This window comes from Capricornis sumatraensis, chromosome 3 (genome assembly GCF_032405125.1).
Source record: "Capricornis sumatraensis isolate serow.1 chromosome 3, serow.2, whole genome shotgun sequence".
NCBI classification, from domain to species: domain Eukaryota; kingdom Metazoa; phylum Chordata; class Mammalia; order Artiodactyla; family Bovidae; genus Capricornis; species Capricornis sumatraensis.
This window is the reverse complement of record NC_091071.1, coordinates 81,488,756-81,509,713: the sequence shown is the minus strand read 5'-3', so window position 1 is coordinate 81,509,713 and position 20,958 is coordinate 81,488,756. Positions and strand designations below refer to the sequence as shown.

Here is a 20,958-nt window from a genome sequence, read left to right as displayed (position 1 = left end):
CTCTCCATTTTCCCCTTTTTTATAGATTAGATTTTTTGCTCATTGGAAAATTAATATAATTTTGTAACTAATAATTAGAAAAAACTAAAATATAAAAAATTTTAAAAGCCCTAATATACAGCAAAAATTACTATTAATATTTTTGAGTAACACTTGCAGGCATTCTATATGCACATACATATACACTTAAACCTATAAATTAAAAAAAGTAAATCTTATTATATACATAATATTCTAACCTACATGTTTTGCTCTATAAACATCCTGATATGTCAACAAATGCATGAACAAATAAATATAAAATACATACATACATAAATAATACTTAAATACATACTTAAATACATACATACATAACTACATAAATTTTAATGGCTATAGAATACTCAGTGGAATACATCATCAATTTAAATAATCCATCTTCTACTAATGGCTATTAATTAATAGGGCCCAGTTATTTGCTATTATAAATAATGCTATAAATGATGTGTATCTGTACCTTTGGTCTTACATTTTTTTTTTAATTTACTTCCTTAGGATACTTACTGAGTACTAAGATATATACTTTTCAGAGTTTTTGAAGTACGTTGTCAAACCAAAAGTTTAGATCAATACATATTCATGCCAGAAGTAAGAGCATCTGTTTGCCTACACCCTCAAGGAAACTAAATACTATCAATGTTTTTTGTTTTTGCCAATATCTGGGAGATAAAAAATGAAACCCGCCTTTTTTTCCCCTGATCTCCAATAAGGCTGAATATCTTTTCATGAGTTTATTGACATTTCTTCTTTGTGAACTTCTGACTCATATTTTTTAACTGTTTCAAAAATAATTTATAAGAATTATTTTAAATATATAAATTTAGTACTTTATTCAATTTGAAAAGTAACGTATGTCCAAGGTAAAATATTCAGTAATGACAGCTATAAATTAAACTGCTTATGCCCTACTCCCTCAGTCCCTATTTCTATTCTTCAGATGTAACTGTGGTTAATCAATCATATCTTTGTATCCTTCTAGAAATCTTACATGCATATATATCAATATGACTATCGTTTTGTACTATTACAGAAATGAGACACTACTATTCACTCTTCTGCAACCTGGAATAAAATCTAAACTTCTAAGCAAGGCCTATATGGTCTGGTTCCTGAAAATTTCTACAACCTCTGACCATTCTTGTACTTGCTAAAGCTTGCTCTTTTCTCCCCTTTCTTCAGCTTCTCAAACATGCCCAGTTCTTTGCTTTCTGGGGCACTTTGCACTTGGCTGCTTCCTCTGCCTGGGATACTATTTTGTTGATCAGGCTCCTTATCCTTCATGTCTCAGATCAAGTCATTTCCTCACAGACGTTTTCTCTGATCAAGAAATGTTTCTCTGATCTGATAAAGGTTTTTACTTTATCTAGGGTAGAATCCCTAACCCATTCACTTTATTTATTTTATTAACATAGAGCTGATGTACAATATTACATGTCACAGGTATATAATGTAGTGATTCACAATTTTTAAAGGTTATATTCCCTTTATAGTTATTTAAAAATACTGGCTATATTTCCTGGGTTGTGTATTATAACCATTGTATCTTATTTTACCCATTCACTTTAGGTTATCATTCTATATATTTCCTTCACAGAATTTATCATTATAAACAATAACCTATTTGTTTATTTTCTCCATCTCCACCCACACACCAGAATTTAAATTAACAAGCTTTATTTAAAAGCAGAGCGATGTCTATCTTGCTTGTTATTGGATCCCAAATGCCTAATATGGTGGCTGCTATAAAATAGAAACTCAATAAATATTTCTTGAATGATAAAATGAGGGATATTTAATTGGCCTGGGGCAGCGTTCATTTTTGTTTTTAGCTTCTCAGATGATTCTTATTACAGTTAAGGGAAAGCCACTCTGGGATATTTCTTTATTTGTTTTTTAGCTTCAACAAGGCTCTGTACCTTCAAGTGACTCAGAATTTTGTCATTTTAGATTTCTATTGATTATATGGTAGTTCTAGTTTCAACTTTTTGAGGAACCTCCATGTTGTTTTTCTTAAATCTGTTTTTAAATTATGCTTATTTTTAATTGATTGATTATTGCTTTATAATATTGGTTTCATTTCTGCCATACATCAACATGAATTAGCCATAGGTATACATTTGTCCCCTCCTTCTTGAAACTCCCTCCACCTCCCACCCTTTCCAACCCCTCTATTGTTACAGAGCCCTGGTTTTAGTTCCCTTAGTCACTGAGCAGATTTCCATGGGCTATTTTACACATGTTAGTGTACATGTTTCCATGCTACTCTCTCCATTCATCTTAACCTCTCCTCTCCCTTCCCTGCCATAAGTTTGTTTTCTATGTCTGCATCTCCATTGCTGCCTTGTAAATAGGTTCATCAGTACCGTCTTTCTAGATTCCACATATATGCATTAATATACAGTATTTGTTTTTCTCTTTCTGACTTAATTCACTGTTTAATACGCTCTAGGTTCATCTACCTTATTAGAATTGACTCAATGTGTTCCTTTTTCTGGCTGAGTAGTATTCCATTGTATGTACCGCAGCTGCTTTATCCAATCATCCTGCTGATGGACATCTAGGTTGCTTCCATGTCCTAGCTATAATATATAGTGCTGCAATGAACATTGGAATACATGTGTCTTTTTCAGTTTTGGTTTTCCCAGGGTACATGCCTAGTAGTATTGCTGGGTTGTATGGTGGTTTATTTCTAGTTTTTTAAGGAATCTCCATACTCTCTTCCATAATGGCTGTATCAATTTATGTATTGTTTTCCATTGTGCCTGCACCAATTTACTTTCCCACCAACAGTGTACAGAGGTTCCTTTTTTCTCTGCATTCTCCCTCACCAGCACTTGTTATTTCTTGTCTTTTAGATAACAGCCATTCTGACAGGTGAGAGGTGTTATTTCATGATGACTTTGATTTGACTGATTTTTGATTAATGATGTTGAGCATCTTATCATGTACAATCTATGTGTCCTCTTTGGAAGAATATCTATTTAGAAACTCTGCCCATTTTGAAATCAGGTTGTTTTTCTGCTGTTGAATTGTATAAGTTCTTTATACATTTTGGATGTTATAGTCCCTTATGAGATATACAATTTGCAGATATTTATCCTCATTCAGTAGGTTGCCTTTCATTGAAGATTTCCTTTGTTATACAGAAGTCTTTTAATATGATTAGTCCCACTTATTTATTTTTGTTGGTTATATTAACTTACTATTTTAATTAATTTTCCATGCCTATTTTTAAATATTTTAAGCAAACAGTTAAAAAATAGAACCACCACACTATTAAATTAACACTGACATCAAGTTTGAAAAAGAAAGAGTACAATTAAAGCCATCTTATACCCCTCCCTGATTCCATTTGGTAGCTACTTCTGCCCTGAGAGAAGCAGAGCATGACTTATACACATCATTCCAACACATGATTTTATATTCTTAATTCATACAATTTACATTCATAAGAAATATATTATTATGCAAACCAATAACAACACTGTTTACTATATGCCAACAATGCTTACATGCCAGCCACTATTCTAAGCACACTAAATGCATATTTCATGAACCTCCTTGTCTCCATAAGATTTTTTGGTTTTGTTTCTCCTTGTGAAATTTTTATTGTTTTTAAAATTTATTTATTTTTAATTGGGGGATAATTGCTGTACAATATTGTGTTGGGTTTCTGCCATATATCAACATGAATCAGTCATACAGTATATGTATGCCCCCTACATCGTGAATCTCCCTCCTACCTCTTACCCCACTCACTCCTTTAGGTGTTACAGAGCATTGGATTTGAGCTCCCTGTGTTATACAGCAAATTTCCACTGGCAATCTAATTTGACATATCAGTTCAGTTCAGTTCAGTCACTCAGTCATGTCTGACTCTTTGTGACCCCATGGACTGCAGCACACCAGGCCTCCCTGTCCAACACCAACTGCTGGAGTTTACTCAAACTCATGTCCATTGAGTTGGTGATGCCATCCAACCAGCTCATCCTCTGTCGTCCCCTTTCCCTCCCACCTTCAAGCTTTCCTAGCGTCAGGGTTTTTTCAAATGAGTCAGCTCTTCACATCAGGTGGCCAAAGTATTGGAGTTTCAGCTTCAACATCAGTCCTTCCAATGAATATTCAGGACTGATCTCCTTTAGGATGGACTGGTTGGATCTCCTTGCAGTCCAAGGGACTCTCAAGAGTCTTCTCCAACACCACAGTTCAAAAGCATCAATTCTCGAGCACTCAGCTTTCTTTATACTCCAACTCTCACATCCATACATGACTACTGGAAAAACCATAGCTTTGACTAGATAGACCTTTGCTGGCAAAGTAATGTCTCTGCTTTTTAATATGCTGTCTAGGTTGGTCATAACTTTTCTTCCAAGGAGCAAGCACCTTTTAATTTCATGGCTGCAGTCACCATCTGCAGTGATTTTGGAGCCCCAAAATTTTGACATATAGTAACATATATATATATATATATATTTTAGTAATATATATGTTTTAATGCTACTGTCTCCATTTGTCCCCCACTCCTCCCCCCACCCCCCATGTCCTTCTCTATGAGTCTGTTCTCTATGATTCTTTACCAGCTGAGCTACCAGGGAAGCTCCACGTCTCTATCGCTGCCCTGCAGTAGGTTCATAATTACCATCTTTCTAGATTCCATATATATGCATTAATATATGGTATTTGTCTTGCTCTTTCTGACTTACTTCACCCTCTGTAATAAGCTCTAGGTTCATCCACCCCCTCACTAGAACTGAGTCAAATGTGTTCCTTTCCATGGTTAATATTCTATTGTGTATATGTACCATGACTTCCTTATCCATTCATCTGTTAATGGACATCTAGATTGCTTTTGTGTCCTAACTATCTGTGATGAATGTTTGGGTACATGTGTGTTTTTCAATTTTGGTTTCCTTGGATATATTTCCAGGAGTGCAACTCTTGGCTCATACGTTAGTTTTATTCCTAGTTTTTAAAGGAATCTCCAAACCTCCATACTGTTCTCCACAGTGGCTATGTCAACTTGCATTCCCACCCTTTTTAAAAAAGTGTAGTTCCATTGCTAGACACAAAAAGTTAAAAACAACTGCTTTATATGATTTGTGTTCTAGATTTAGATGTCTATGTGATTAATCAATCCCCTCTCTTCAAAGGATTGTTAAATTTCAATGTGGTATGGATTACGCTTTATATGTCTTTCAACCTCCTACAGTACCTAGAAATGCCTGGCATATACTAGGAATTTTTAAAAAACTGTGTTGAAAGAAGTTTTTTGCCTCCATGTGCCACCACAGGGCAATAGCTATATCCCAGAACCTATAAACACTGACAACACTTTTGGGCCCATCAGAATTTAAATATTTGGAACCATCCAGATACAAAGTTCTGAAAAGTTCAATTCAGATGGTTTATTGAGAAGATATATACATTCTATTATATGCTAGTTAATGAAACAGGAATGGAGCCAGCAAAAAATATAGTCCAAAGGTAGACTGTAGGATTGAGTGGTAATATGAAACTCAAGTAAGGAAACTTCATGGAGGAGGAGATGACCACAGGTTTCAAATATGAACAAGATTTTAAGATGAGTGACAATGGAAAAGGGTCTTAGATTGAAGGAAGTTACCTCCAGGGATACTGTCAGGATGGATACTTGCTGCAAAAGTTAACGAATAAACCACATGTTGGAAAACTTGACAATGGAAAGGAAGAAAAGTGAAGCAGCAGTTATAAAGGATAATATAGCGGAAGATCTTTGTTCACTAAATAAGAAAAAGAATAGTTTATGTTTGCTGTCAGAGAGTGGCAGAAAAAAATTATGGAGAGAGAAGGAATATGTATCAGAGCAAGGGGCATTACAAATTCAAAAGGAATGGGAATCAAGGTTTTACAAGGTTTACCCATAATGGAAATTTGATTCTGGAAGCACAAAACATATTGGAGGAGTAACAGGGTTTTAAAAAAATATGGTTCTTTATATTACTTTATAACAGAATAATAGTTCCTACCTTCACCACTCTCCATGCCTTCTACAAAAATCCCCCCACACTGGGGAAGAATCCAGTACCGGCGTCTGTAACGATCCTGGCCAAACATCATCGAACGTAAAGAGTGAGAAGCGTCAAAGAGCTTCCTTCTGTATTGACTCTGTTGCTGTTAAAAAATGATGCATAAAATTAAGCTCTGAGTGTTAAGTGCTGTAAAAATTAATATGTAAGTGACTTTATACTCTTATGCCTTCAATAAAGGCAGATAAATTAAATAAAAGGAGATAAATTTCACTAGTGAGTAAAGAGAGCAAAAAGAGTTAAATATTACATTCCTGACTTCAATTTCAGTAACACTTATAATGACAGAAATCAATTTGAGGGTAAGAGGAATATTTTTGTTGTCATGGATTAAAAAGATAAGTTTTATTTTATCAAGTGTCATATAGTAAAGCATATCTTACACTTGACAGTGAACAATGAAATATGATCAATTATTTCACTGAACTTTGGCTTAATTTTACTTATTACAATATATAATAAATAATATTCATATACATAATTGACCATACCTGTATTTGCCTATTTTTATATTCATGCTATAAACCTAGGTAACATATGACTAAATTTGGGGATAAATTTGTAATATATATCCCCATGGATATAATATACAGGTATATCATAATTTCAGTCTCATAATATTTTTAAAACCTCATTTTTTTTAACAGAAAGTTCATCTAAAACTTTACTGATGCTACTGAAATTCAATTTTTAGTGAGAAATTCATAAATATGTATAGTGTATAAATCTAATGAAAATAAAATCTACAAACATACTATATAAAATAAAACCATAAGATGCAGAAACTATTACTATAAAGTTCGACTGAATTTTAGAAGTAATTAATTCCAAGATATAAAACCATGTAATTGTTGGTATTTTGTATTTAAAAGAAGAGCTAAAGAATATAGGCCCTGGTTAAGTTTAGTACCATGTCTTAAGAGGCAGGTTTTTAACCTTGGTGTTAACTTTTTAAGGTATAACTGTAAGAATGCTTCTAAATCTTAGTTTAATTAGTTACAAAAAGCTTGTTTTTATTTAGCAGCCAGAAAAACTAATTCCATACAAGGTGGATTTTTGAAGTGCTGCTAAAAGAGAAAAATCTGAAAAATGCTTACTTTACTCAGTTTTTCAATCTGTTTTTCTAGCTCTTCCACACTTGCTGCTTGGTCACCTTCATCCTATACATAACAAAATACAGTATCATTTACATTTTTAAGATTTATTTAGTCAATCAGCAAATATTTAGTGAAAGCCTCCTATACGCAAAGTACAAGGACAGACTCAGTTCTTGCTCTTGATAAAGCATTAACCTGGTAGGGAGACACATAAAACATTACGCTAATAAATAAAAACTGCCAAACAGCAGAAAGCTCTATGAACCTCAAGAGAGGAAGAGATTAAGAGTCATGGAGCTCAGGGAAGGGTGAGATTACTTCTAGTGGGAACCTATACCAAGGAAGGCTATATGGAAGAAGTTGTTTTAGCTTTGTTAGGCACTGATTTATCAGAGAAAAAAGGACATGGAGAGTTTGACATGAAGAGATAAGGAGGAAGATGAGACAAAGATGACTTTGGAGCTACACTGTCTAGAGCTGTAAATGCTTGGCAATGGACAATAATATGATCCTTTGAGGGAGACTAAATATCAGAACTACGCTTTACAAAGATTAGTATGGTAATAGTTGTAAGATGGCCTGGATCAGGAAAAGGACTACAACTGGCAATCTAGTTAGTAGATAGCTGCAGTAATTCAAGAGGAAAAGAGGATGTGGGTCTTACTAGGATAAAAGGAATAGGAAAGGAGAAAAGGAAATGGATGTAAGAGATATTATATAGTTAGAACTGTTAAATTCTGGCAACTCATGCGTGTGAGGCAGAAAGGGGTGAAGGAGATGAAGGAAGGAGTAAACTATGATATTAAGGTTTTAAATCTGGGAAACTACAAAAATACTGGTACTATTAACTGAAAGAATCATTTTACAGCAAAAGAAGAGTAAGTTGTATTCTGAACACATTGAACTTTTAGAAGAATAATCTCTTCTATAAATGGTACTGATTTCATAAATAGAAATTTTGCAATTATATAAAATTTTTCATTCTAAAAAATGAATATGGGAAAGCACCACCCAAAGTATATGTTTTAGAGGGAAAGCATGAATTAACATAAGGTATATGTACTTCAAGTGAAAGTGAAGTCGCTCAGTCATTTCCAACTCTTTGCAAGTTGGAACTCGCAACTCTCAGGCTCCTCTGTCCATGGGATTTTCCAGGCAAGAATACTGGAGTGAGTTCCCAGTTTCCTTCTCCAGGCTGTCTTCCCAACCCAGGGATTGAACCCGGGTCTCCCGCATTGTAGGCAGACACTTTACCGTCTGAGCCACCAGGAAGTCCTTATGTACTACATTGGACCTCAACTGCAGCATAGGCTACATATATAGGCAAATCATTTAACTCTCCCAAAACTTTCCTAATCTGTAAATTGGTAACATTATCTGTAACATGGGACTTTTGTGAGGACTAAGAACAGTTCTGGGGCTTCCCAGGCGGCTCATCGGTAAAGAATCTGCCTGCCAAGCAGGAGACGCGGGTTTGATCCCTGGGTTGGGAAGACAGCCTGGAGAAGGAAACTGGGAACTCACTCCAGTATTCTTGCTGGGAAAAAATCTCATGGACAGAGGAGCCTGGCAGGCTACAGCCCAGGGGGTCATGAAAGAGTTGGACATGACTTAGCAACTAAACAACAACAAAGAACAGATCTGAAAACAACTAGCAAATTTTCTGGTACATAACATATAAATAAGGTTATATTCTTTCTTTCTGAAAGATGTACTTTAATGAGAAACTGCAGGTAAATCTCAGGTTTAAAAAATATAAGCACTTGTTTTTGGTGTTCACTTTTAATAAGGCTTTTTTAAAAGTCATAATGACACCAACCATTCTCACAAACAGATATTTCTAAACCAGTATAGTTATCTCCCCAATAAAAGGAAGGGAAAGGTAAACTTCAATAGTTTTACCATTAGCTATCTATGCTTTACCCAAATTTATGAGACCCAATTTCCAAAGGCATTTAGGCATATTATTTATGGTAATAATAACATAATTTCTATTTATAAGAGAATAGGCCTACTGATCCTTAAATCTTGACTCTTTAATTAAATAGATACTTAATAGTTGTATGACTATGTAGTGATCTTTGCCAGCAGGATAAATGTTTGACAATTTGCTTATATAGAAAACAATTCAGTCAACAAATATTTGAAATAAGACACCAAAGTAACTATGTATTAGATTAACTACCATTTCTAAGACTTTTCTTACCAAAAAAAGAAGTAAAATATCTACTAAAGTTTTATTTAAAGGCGTTTTGGTTAATAGTCCTCATAATTTTAAGAGATATGAAGAATCTGAAAAGCCAGTGAGAAAGGCAATAACAACAAAATTAAGAATACAGAATCTATGCCTGCCATGCTTTCCCAATCAAAAGAGAAGGCTGTTATATGTCCCTATATGTCAAAGTTTAATTGTCCATATAACCTCCTACACACCACCTTGTGAGGTTAAAGTTCACAAAGATCTCAACAAAAACCTAAGGATTAGGGAGAGTTGATATGTTGAAGGAATAAAAAGTGAAGAAGGAGGGAATCACCCTTAAGACAAAGGGCTGTGACTTAAAGGGCAGTATCTTCTACTTCAGTGGTCCCCAACCTTTTTGGCACCAGGGACCGGCTACGTGGAAGACAATTTTCCACAGACTTGGAGGGGGGATGATTTTGGGATGATTCAAGCTTATTACATTTATTGTGTACTTTATTTCTATTATTATTAAATCAGCTCCACCTCAGATCATCAGGCATTAGATCCCAGACCCCTGTTCTAATTGAAAGGGATCACATGGGTCTCACTGGAAAGGCTCCTGCAATTAGTCCTTTATGTAGTATAACAACTGACACCACCTATACTTAATCAAGAAGCCAAACCTATTTTTGGAGGAAAATCAATCAATCAGGTTCTTTAAAAAGTTAACCTTTAATTTTACTAGGAAATTGGTAAGTGGCTACAAATTCTTCATTATAAAGAAAAACTCTCAAATCATGTAAAAGAAATGTTTCTTTGCTCTCTTAGATCCTAAAATATTCCTTATTTTCAAACACTTTTAAGCTGTTTTCTCACATTAATAACAAGATACACATTTGCCAGGATTTTGATCAATCTAATTAACTCTATAATTCAACATTCATAAAAGTGAAATACTACTTTAAAATGACACATCCAGTCTTAAAATGTCAATAATGATTTTTAAATCATTAATATTGATTTTTAAGTTGTTTTATCTCCCTTAAAGAAAACAATTTAGAGTCTGTTAATTCTCCATGTGAAAAATGCCAAGTGAAACACAATTTCTGTAAATAAATTCTAGTTTAATGAGGTGACTACCCACTAGAATACACTGATATGCGAACACAAAGTTGTCACATTTATGAGAGCTGATACTTAAAAAAAATTAGAGAAGTGCTGAAAAGGTATGCTAATTCTGTCTTTTAAAAAGGTGATTAATATTGATCAAAAAAGTTTAATTTCTGCTAAACTGCTCCACTTGCCAAAGGAAGCAGACTGGTTATAAATAGTACCTTTGGGTAATTACAGTTCTGATACCCAAGTTATATACCCTTTTGTCACAGCATGAGAGTATTTGATCAAGTGATTTCAGAAGTACAACATTATGAAGTAATTCCTGCAAGGAATCTCACAGTAGTCTCCTTTTCAGCCTGCTACTCTTAAAATAAGTAAAGCTCACTCTAGCAAATAATTCTGGTTTAAAATATGTAATTTATAAAAACATTTTGCATTTATGCTATTTTTTACTTAGAATTGTATAGCACATGATTTTATAAATTACACTGTTATCCAGATTAAGTAAAAATTTGATTTAGTAATATCATTGGTCTTGATCAGATATTATTTTTACATAATATATCAATAATCCATCTTTCTAAGCTTTATTTCTCCAGCAATATGGAGTTGATATAAGAAAGGAAAAGTCTTCTCTAGACTTCCTTCACTAAATAATCCTGGCATTGAAGGCAGAATGGTTGGCTGTATATTGTTTTATGAATGCCATTTCTTCAACCCTATTAATATTTCTAGCATTTTTTTTTTGTAAAAGGTAAACATCAACCTTTATCTCCTTTTTATACATGTCCATTTCCGTGGCTTATGGTAGCTTTCCTTAAAAACACTCCTCCATTACCTTGCCTTCTTCCCTTTAGCCTACTCTTCAAAGCTAGCCCCTCTCCCCCATCTTTACCTTAACTGAATCTCTCCAATATCTCAGGGACCTTATACTATTAATTATTCTTTTATCTCTTTAATCTTCCACATTTATCTCTCATTTTACTGACTCTCCTGTCAACCAAAAATAGTCTCAAATCTTCTGCATCTGAAAAATCCCTGGTCTTTGTCTTCCTCTAGGAACTACCCTTTCTTTTGAGGTATAATGCTTAAGACAATCATGTTCACTTTCTCACTTTTCATTGTTTTCAAACAATTCTAGCCTTGCTTTGGCTCTCATCCCTCTAAAGAAATGGTGCTGGCATTGGTTACCAAACACCTCTGTGACGGCGAATAAAACAAACACATTCAGTCCTCCTCACGTTACACTCCTGCTCCTTTAACTTTTTTTTAAAAAGATAATTGGATTTATTTATTTATTTTTGGCTGTCCTGGGTCTTTGTTGCCACGTGGGCTCTTCTATAGCTGTGGTGAGCAGGGCTTATTCCCTAGTTGTAGTGTGCGGACTTCTCATTGTGGTGGCTTCTCTTGTTGCAGAGCATGAGCTCAAGAGCATATGGGCTCAGGAGTTGTGGCTCGTGGGCTCTAGAGCACAGGCTCAGTAGTTGCGGCGCACAGGCTTAGTTGCTCTGCAGCATGTGGAATCTTCCCAAATTAGGGATTGAACCCGTGTCTCTGGCACTGGCACACAGATTCTTTACCACTGAGCCATCAGGAAAGCCCTCCCTTAACACTGTTTATCACTCCCTCTTTTTAAAACCGTTTAATTTTCTTGATTCTTATTATTATTACATGGGTGGAAAAGAGTTAACATTGTAGAAAAACCTACAATGAAAGGTTGTCTTACAAAGCTAACCCTTGGCTAGCATCTGGGAACCTGAATTTTGGAGGGTTCCCCAACCCAGAGTGACAAGAATAGCTTGCTGGACCTAAACTGTGCTAACAATGTGGTTTATACCAAACACCTACTTTTTTTGGAGTGGGGGAGGCTGGAGTTTTGGCACCTTCTATGCAGAGGGTGCCTATGTGGCCATCCTTGTATAAAACTCTGGGCACAGTCTGTACTGAACTTTCTTAGAACACAACATTTCAGTTGCGACACAATTTAAATGTCACAACACACTGCTAGGAAAATTAAGTCCATCCTTTGTGACTCTGCTGGGAAAAGACTCTTGAAAGCTGGGACTGATTTCCTCTGGACATTGACCCATATGCCATTTCTCTTTAATGGTTTTGCTTTGGTTTTCCTTTTGCTGCAATAACTTGTAGCCATAGCATGACCAGAAGCTGAGTTCTGTGAGTCATCCTAGTGAGTCACTGACTTTGGAGGCGGTCTTGGTCTTGGCAACCCCTGACCCACTACAGAAATTTTCTACCTTTGTTCATTCGTCAACAAGAAGTCCTGAAGGTTCTTCGTAAACACTGACATTCCCTGAGGTTCCAATCTCAGTTTACTACTCCCACTAATAAACCAAACTAATCCAACTCATTATTTAAACTATTTTCTCTGTACTAATATCCTCCAGGTCTACATTTTCAAGACTGAACTCTTCTCCAGGCTTTGGGTTTTTAAACCCAGCTGACTGCTAAACTGCTCAGGCACGTCAAATTCAACATGTTCAAAAAACCTAGTATCATTTCCTAACTTCAGATATTTGTTCTATATTCCCCTACTACTCTGCTCCTTCTTGATTCTTCTTTTTTTTTAATGGCCAATGCAATCTTTTGTTTTGTTTTTCTTAAAGCATTATTTATTTACTTATTTTTGGCTGCACTGGGTCTTCATTGTTTTGTGTGGGCTTCCTCTAGTTGCAGGGAGGGGGGGGGTTACTTTTCATTGTGGTGCACAGGCTTCTCATCGTAGTGGTTTCTCTTGTTGCACAGCACAAGGTCTAGGCACACGGGCTTCAGGAATTGCAGCACGTGGGCTCAGTAGTTGTGGCACATGCTCTGCAACATGTGGAATCTTCCTGGATCAGGGATGGAACCCGTGTCCCCTGCATTTGCACATGGATTCTCATCCATTGTGCCACCAGGGAAGTCCCCCCTGAATTCTTTAGATCAGGTAGTGGCAACAAAAGCAGGTAGTCCCCTACCAGAAAACTGGAATCAATCCTATCTCTCCCTCCATCAACCTACACAATCCATCTTCAAAGACTGTTCATTTTTCCTCCTCAATATTTATTGAGTCTTTTCCTTCCATTGGTCTATTTTCAGACCCATCACAATTCACCTAAACCAAAGCAGTCTCTCCTAACTGATCTTCCCACTTCTGATCTTGCTCTAGCCAAATCTATTTCTATTTTGTACTGAGTTGACATAGTGAGGCACTGAAAAATCAAGTCTGACCAGGTCCTTTCATCACTTATAACCCTTCAATGGCTTCCTATTACCATAAAACTATAAAATCCTAGTTCACAGCTGTTGTGTATGAGGCTATCTAGTATTACTGAAGCACTTACAGGGCCTGTAAAGCACATTATGGTTTCCAGGCTTCTGAGTCCTTACTCATGCTATTCTCTCTGCTTGGAAGATTTTTCCATGGATTCCTGGATTCTCTCTAGGTTAACATTTAGCCCAGCTTGTAGCCTCAGCTAATGAGTTCAGAAAGCCTTTGTGATAATTTATTCCTCAGAAAGATTCAATGTCCTTCTTTGTATCCGCCTGCTGCTGCTGCTAAGTCACTTCAGTCGTGTCTGACCCTGTGCGACCCCAGAGACGGCAGCCTACCAGGCTCCCCTGTCCCTGGGATTCTCCAGGCAAGAACACTGGAGTGGGTTGCCATTTCCTTCTCCAATGCATGAAAGCAAAGAGTGAAAGGGAAGTCGCTCAGTCATGTCCAACTCTTCGTGACCCATAGACTGCAGCCCACCAGGCTCCTCCATCCGTGGGATTTTCCAGGCAAGAGTAATGCAGTGGGGTGCTGTCACCTTCTCCCGCCTAATACATTGTAAATACTACTAGCAAAGCAGTTAACATTTAACACATTATTCTTTCCTATTGTAAGTCTTTCTCTGTGAAACTGTAAATTGAAAGGAGTTTCAGTGCTTTGTTCATCTTTGACTATGGTCTACACAGAGAAAAGAATCTTCAAAAAAAATAAGTAGAGTTGATGCAGAAAACAAATGTATGGTTACTAGGGGATAAGGGGAAGAAGGAGAGATAAAGTGGGAGACTGGGATTGACATATACACACTACTATGTGTAAAACAGATGACTAATAAGAACCTGCTGAATAGCATAGGGAACTCTACTCAATACTCTGTAACGGCCTATATAGAAAAAGAATCTTAAAGATGTGTGAATATATGTATATGTATAACTGATTCAACTATACTGCAATAAAAGTAAAAGTTAAAAAAAGTGTCTAGAGCCATGTACTCAATAAACTAGGATCTGAGAAATATATCAGTTTCACTACACCTGATAACATTTTGAAGGCATTAAGTATTGTACAAAATAAACATAAGATAGCACATTAATAGAATTTTAAAAATACCTAAAATTAAGAATATGAATAGTTCTTTGGAGAACTCTCAAGTTATTATACAAATAGAAAAATTTAACTTCTTTTATTCAACATAAGTACCTTCTATGTGCAGAGGTTCTATTTAATATTTACCTAAGCATCACAAAAAACCTTGAGGTGAATATTATATTTAATTTTCAGATGAATAAACTGTTGAGTGTCACAATGGAATTCAAACCCAAATCCATTTGACTTCAAATTCTGTATTATTTTCAATATTTCATACAGTATTAGTCAAGTCTAAATTTGATTACCTCATCTTCACAGATCTCAGTTTTCTTTCCTTTTTTGTCTTCTTTATCTTCTTCATCTTCATCATCTTCATCAGCTTGGTCATCACTATCATCGTCATCATCATCATCATAGTCACTGTCTCCTCCCTTCCTTCTCCTTTTGCGTCCTGGAGTGGGTGTGCCCAATGGATGCTGCTCTTCTCCAAGATCAATGCCACCTGAAGTGTCTCTTTTGCCTGTTTTCTTAGCATGAATGATTCTGAGCCTTTAAATATGAAAAAAATGATGATATGGAAGAAAAGGCTTCCCTCTGTACTTTTTAGATATCATACTATGAGTTTTAAGCATGTGGTATTTGTCTCAAAGTAACCAATATATCAATGACAATAAAAATTAGAAGAAATATGTTCACAGAAATTATAAAATAAGTTAACTTTTAAGAATTATACTGTCTATCTCTTTGGAATTAGAATACATTTTTTTAAAAAACACAGAAAACTGAGATTAACTCAGGAACAGCCAAGTGATAGTTCTTGATCCTATACTATCCAACTGAGTATATTTCAATTCAAGTCACTGCAAAGAAACCATCCTCTTAACACAGAAGTTGAATAATTTCAGCATTATATTTCCTGGCAGGAAGCTAAATGAGTTTTAATGCTGAATATATTTGGATATGTTAGACTCTGTAAAAGCAAACTGTAATTAGAAAGCAATTAAGGAAAAATGTGGTAGAATCCAAACAGATTTTATTTATGACAAAAGTAACCTGATAGAAACAACAATCTTTGAATATATGATTGCTTGACTTCTTTGAAAGAAAGATAAATTGACTTTCTTTTAACTTTGAAGCATGTGAGTTCAATGAATCTCATTATAGCTTTTGTCCACTGAAAACTCTGCCTGAGTTTTATTAATTTTATATCTCAGCTTAATTAAACTTTGCCTTTTCTAATTTTTAGACAAAATAAAGTTTAAATTCCATCTTTTCACCTAGTATGCTTTATTCAGAAATTTGTGAAGAAGGAAAACAGTATATTAGTTTTAATAAAATAGGACTTACTTGCGGAGTTTACCTTCTACCACCCATTTATCTCTCCTTAAGTTTGACATATAATCAATGTTCTTGTCGATTTCACTGCCAATGCAAAAGTTTATTAGAAGACATAAATTAATACATAATGCAATACATTAATTTGGTAAATAAAATGATGCAGATTTTTGCTAAGTACAAATGATGATTGCCAATGAATAGCAAAAACAAATGAAAAATTATACTAATACAAAGCTAAGAGATGTACAGAAAACTTAAAATGTCCAGCAATGGTAGAAACATATGGCTCTGAAATATTTGGATTGATTCTTTCCCTAGAAAGGTAAAGGAATAAAAGTAACATAATTAAAATCTGTAAAATAATGAATAGCAAGAACAAGATGAATGAGGAATTTGTTCAGCAAATCTTCCAATATTATACTGGAGAACTTACTTTGACTCTTAAATGAGATTAAGTACTTTTTTTAAAAAGTGCAAACTAACATGCAATAAATAAATAATATTAAGATTGTATCAGCACGTGATAAAAAGTAGATGTATAATTCTACAAATGGCTTCTAGGAAAAAATGAGGTAGTCATCTGCTACCAAAGATAAAAGAAAAATTCTGAGTTCTTTCAACAGTACTGGATTTAGAGTCATAGCAACAAAAAACTGTTCACATTTTAGTATACAAATAAATAACAAAATTACCAAATAAACAAGAAGTGTCACAAGGCCTATACACAGTATGATTCAAAATTTCTTTGTAACAGGCTGAAAAGAAATACATTAAAATACCATTTGTCATCTCTGAATGGTGAGATTAGTGTAATTTTCATTTTTTTCTTTCTGGTAGTCTGTTACTTTCAAATTTTCTATAAGCAATTTGTATTACTTTGTGACTAGACAAATTTAAAACAGAAAATAATCACCAGAAAAGTCTAGACATGTGCTTACCTCACCACACTCTTGCTGCATGCCAGTTCATTGATCAGGAAAGCCAGAACTGAGGCTTTCTGTGCTGGAGTGTGAGCCTGAAAAGCTTTAGTCTTCAGGCTTTCAGTAAGTTCAGTCTGTCCACAGTGTGCTTCCATAAAAATCTGCAAAATCTCTGAAACATTGTCTCGATTCACACCAACATTCAGCAAATGTTCTCCAAGAGCTGTTTTGGCCTATAAAATTTTGGCATTTTTATCAGTATAAGGACTGATATTGACTCATAAAATATAAACAGTAAGACTTTTAAATATTGGTATCACATGATTTCGATATTACTGACAAAGGCTTTATTCACATTTTTGATGAAATGGAGATTAAAAACAGTCAGAGGATGATCGGACAAGCTTTCAAGTACTTGTAATTTTTCCATTCCTTCTTCAAACTTGGCTAAAAGTTAGGTGTGGAGAAGAGTATGTAAATTTGTGGTTAAAAAATCATACCTTCTTTGACTATAGAAACTATCTGAAGGTTTTATAGGATATATCTTTCACTAGTGGTGGGGGAGGGGTTGAAGAGTATTATTATTGTGTTTTCTGGTTCTAGTGTCGTGGAATTTATCGCCTGGTATGCTGAATGAATAGGGAGATGGAGGAAAAAGTAACAGGTGTATCTGGAAACTTCTCTCTCTACAATATTATCTAGAGTAAAACTGACTGAAATGTGTACCTTAATTGGAATTAAGATAAATTTGAACTTATTGAGTATCCACGTAGCAATATACAGTCTTAACATGCTGTTCTACAGGGGCCTTGATTAGCCTCAGTTATTCACAGTTTCAAAGAGAACACAGTATACTTTCAGAGGACACAAATAAGTTCTAACTTCTTTACAAATTTAGAATTTTCTGTTTTGCTAAATATTACTTGGGAATTTCTTAAATAAGTTTGGTTTTTGCCAAAAGCTAAAGGAAAATAAAAGTAATTTGATAATGATTTACATTCCTTAGGCTTTATGAACCAGGTTTTTCTAAGTTTGTACCAACTCTAACTGAAGCAAATCTACCTTTAACTTTGTGAGAAGCTATGTAGAAAAAATTGAGTAAGTCTATACAATCTTCTGCTAACATGCTAAAGCCAGCTATTAATGCACTGACAGTACAAATTAAAAAGATGTATTTTGGTTTTTTTTACCTTGTATCCTGTAATTAGACCTGGATCACATACAGCAGCTGAGAGGAGCCTCACAAGCAAGTCTTGTACTTCACCCATGCTGTCCCCTATATTTAGCAATCCCTCTTGAAGAACACTCAGGTTTGGAACATCAATATTCACATCAAAGCCCAAAACTTTACCAAAGTTTCGTAAGAACTGCACCACCATGAGACAGTCTGAAAATGTACTTCCAGAGAGAACAAGTCCTGGAATACGAGGCAACTCTGGCAAAGGCTGAAAATAAAAGAAAAGAAAGAAAAAATAATTCTAAAAGCCATGATTTTATACCTTCTGAAGTAAGGTAAGTTGTTATTTTTCTCTTGCCTTGTACCAATGGTTTTTCCCTCTAGATTGTAAATTCCATGAGGGCATTTCTATAACTCCCTGGTGAAAGTGAAAGTCACTTAGTCGTGTCCGACTCTTTGCTACCTTGTGGACTATACAGTCCACGGAATTCTCCAGGTCAGAATGCTGGAGTGGGTAGCCTTTCCCTTCTCCAGGGGATCTTCCCAACTCAGGGACTGAATCCAGGTCTCCCGCACTGCAGGTAGATTCTTTACGTAATCATAAAATCCTGAACACGAGTAACCATTAATAAATTTTGGTTGAAATCAACATGACCTTAGATTCTACAAAAGAGAACACTCATTTTAACTTACATATTGACAAAACACAGGTTACATAACTGGAGGAAAAATTAGATAACATAAGAAATAAGTATCTCACGATTACTTTACCATGGACCAACTTAGCAGGGGACATGCAACACTTTCTTCTAACAGTGTAGACTGACTTATAACTCACACTTATGGGGAACTCAGAAACTAACCGTGTACACATCTGTGGCTTGTATGGTTGGAGAGAGAGATACCATCTTTGGCTAATGAATGTAGATAAATTACTGGGTCCACATGACAAGAACCTACGACCCTGTCAAGAAGCCAGTCAGAGTGTAACTGTCAGTCTTGAGGTTTCCTGTATATAGTGAAACACTGATTCACTATCAAAATGAGAGAGCTGTTTCTTCCATTTCTGAAATATGCTCACATATTAACATTTTAATGACTAAATTATATTTTCAGCTTTCATGGACATTTTAAAAATTAAATAAGTAAGTAATCTAAAAACATTTTCATCCATGAATATGATTCAATAAATATACTTTCAGTTATGATTGGGAAAAATGTGGCTTATAAACATTTCTATTTATCTGAATTGGACCCTGAACACAAAAATGTGTCCTCTACTCTGCACCTGGTGTAATAATGAACTAAAGACTTCTTCCACTAATAGTGTGTGGAAACACAAACTATGGATAACTGCTGACATAACACAAATCTTTTGTTACATATGAAAACCATTTAATTCTGTCTTCTTTTTTCCTGAATCATATCAGACATACATAGTTCCACATGATTCTAAAAATTTATAAAGCAAAAGCAACAAAAGTAAGTCTTAAAGTGCAAAGTGAATTGAAAGTGCAAGTCTTAAAGTGCAAAGTGAATTGAAAGTGCAAGTAAATTGAAAGTCATGTCCGACTCTTTGCGACCCCATGGGACTATACAGTCCATCGAATTCTCCAGGCCAGGATACTGGAGTGGGTAGCCTTTCCTTTTCCAGGGGATCTTCAAAACCCAGGGATCGAACCCAGGTCTCCTGCAATGCAGGCGGATTCTTTACCAGCTGAGCCACAAGGAAAGCTCAAGAATACTGGAATGGGTAGCCTATTCTTTCTCCAGCAGATCTTCCCGACCCAGGAATCAAACTGGGGTGTCCTGCACTGCAGGCGGATTCTTTACTAACTGAGCTATCAGGGAAGCCCAAGTCTTAAAATGGACTTACAAATATTTTATACCCTGTATATGGACTTAAATGAAAATAAAAAGTTATATATGATAATTTAGGACGACTAAAGCGACTTAGCAGCAGCAGCAGGATTTAAAAAGATCATTAAGGATTAGCAAGAAAATAGTTTGTTAGGATTCAAAAAAATTACTCAGTATGAGCTTATTAAAACATGTTAACTAACCACTATACCTATTCTGTGCTTAGGAAATTTTAAACATCCAGTTGACTAAAACTAGATTATATACAGGCTTCCCTGATGACTCAGACTGTAAAGAATCTCCCTGCAATGCAGGAGACCCAGATTCAATCCGTGGGTCAGGAAGATCCCCTTAAGGAGGGCATGGCAACTCACTCCAGTATTCTTGCCTGGAGAATCCCATGGACAGAGGAGCCTGGCGGGCTATAGTGTCTAGGGTTGCAAAGAGTCTGAAGTGACTTACCAACATGTGCATTATTTCATCTTTATTTAAAAGCATTTATGCTAGGTAAGAAAATAGAATATTAATAAATTTAATTTTCCATTTGGGTACTAGAAGTTTGGGCTTCCCTGTTGCCTCAGCAGTAAATAATCTGCCTGCCAATGCAGAAAACATGGGTTTGATACCTGGGTCAGAAAGATCCTCTGCAGAAGGAAATGGCAACCCATTCTAGTATTCTTGCCTAGGAAATACCATGAACAGAGGGACCTGGCTGGCTACAGTCCATGGGGTCACAAAAGAGTCGGACATAGCAACTAAACAGCAACACTAGAACTTTGCTTTAAGCACTTTGTAAAAGAGCTT

General features: G+C 35.4%; 1 protein-coding gene across 4 annotated transcripts in view; it reads right to left on the bottom strand.

The window, feature by feature from the left end:
* BAZ2B (bromodomain adjacent to zinc finger domain 2B) overlaps positions 1-20,958 on the bottom strand; it is a 154,276-nt gene that overhangs the window by 28,131 nt on the left and 105,187 nt on the right. For all 4 annotated transcript variants that reach the window (XM_068967110.1, XM_068967114.1, XM_068967112.1 and 1 more), the window contains 6 exons: positions 18,308-18,562; positions 17,136-17,350; positions 16,207-16,281; positions 15,165-15,408; positions 7,205-7,267; positions 6,048-6,192 (listed from right to left, as the gene is read on the bottom strand). In XM_068967110.1, coding sequence (XP_068823211.1) covers positions 6,048-6,192; positions 7,205-7,267; positions 15,165-15,408; positions 16,207-16,281; positions 17,136-17,350; positions 18,308-18,562 — 997 coding nt within the window. The remainder of the gene's footprint in view (positions 1-6,047; positions 6,193-7,204; positions 7,268-15,164; positions 15,409-16,206; positions 16,282-17,135; positions 17,351-18,307; positions 18,563-20,958) is intronic.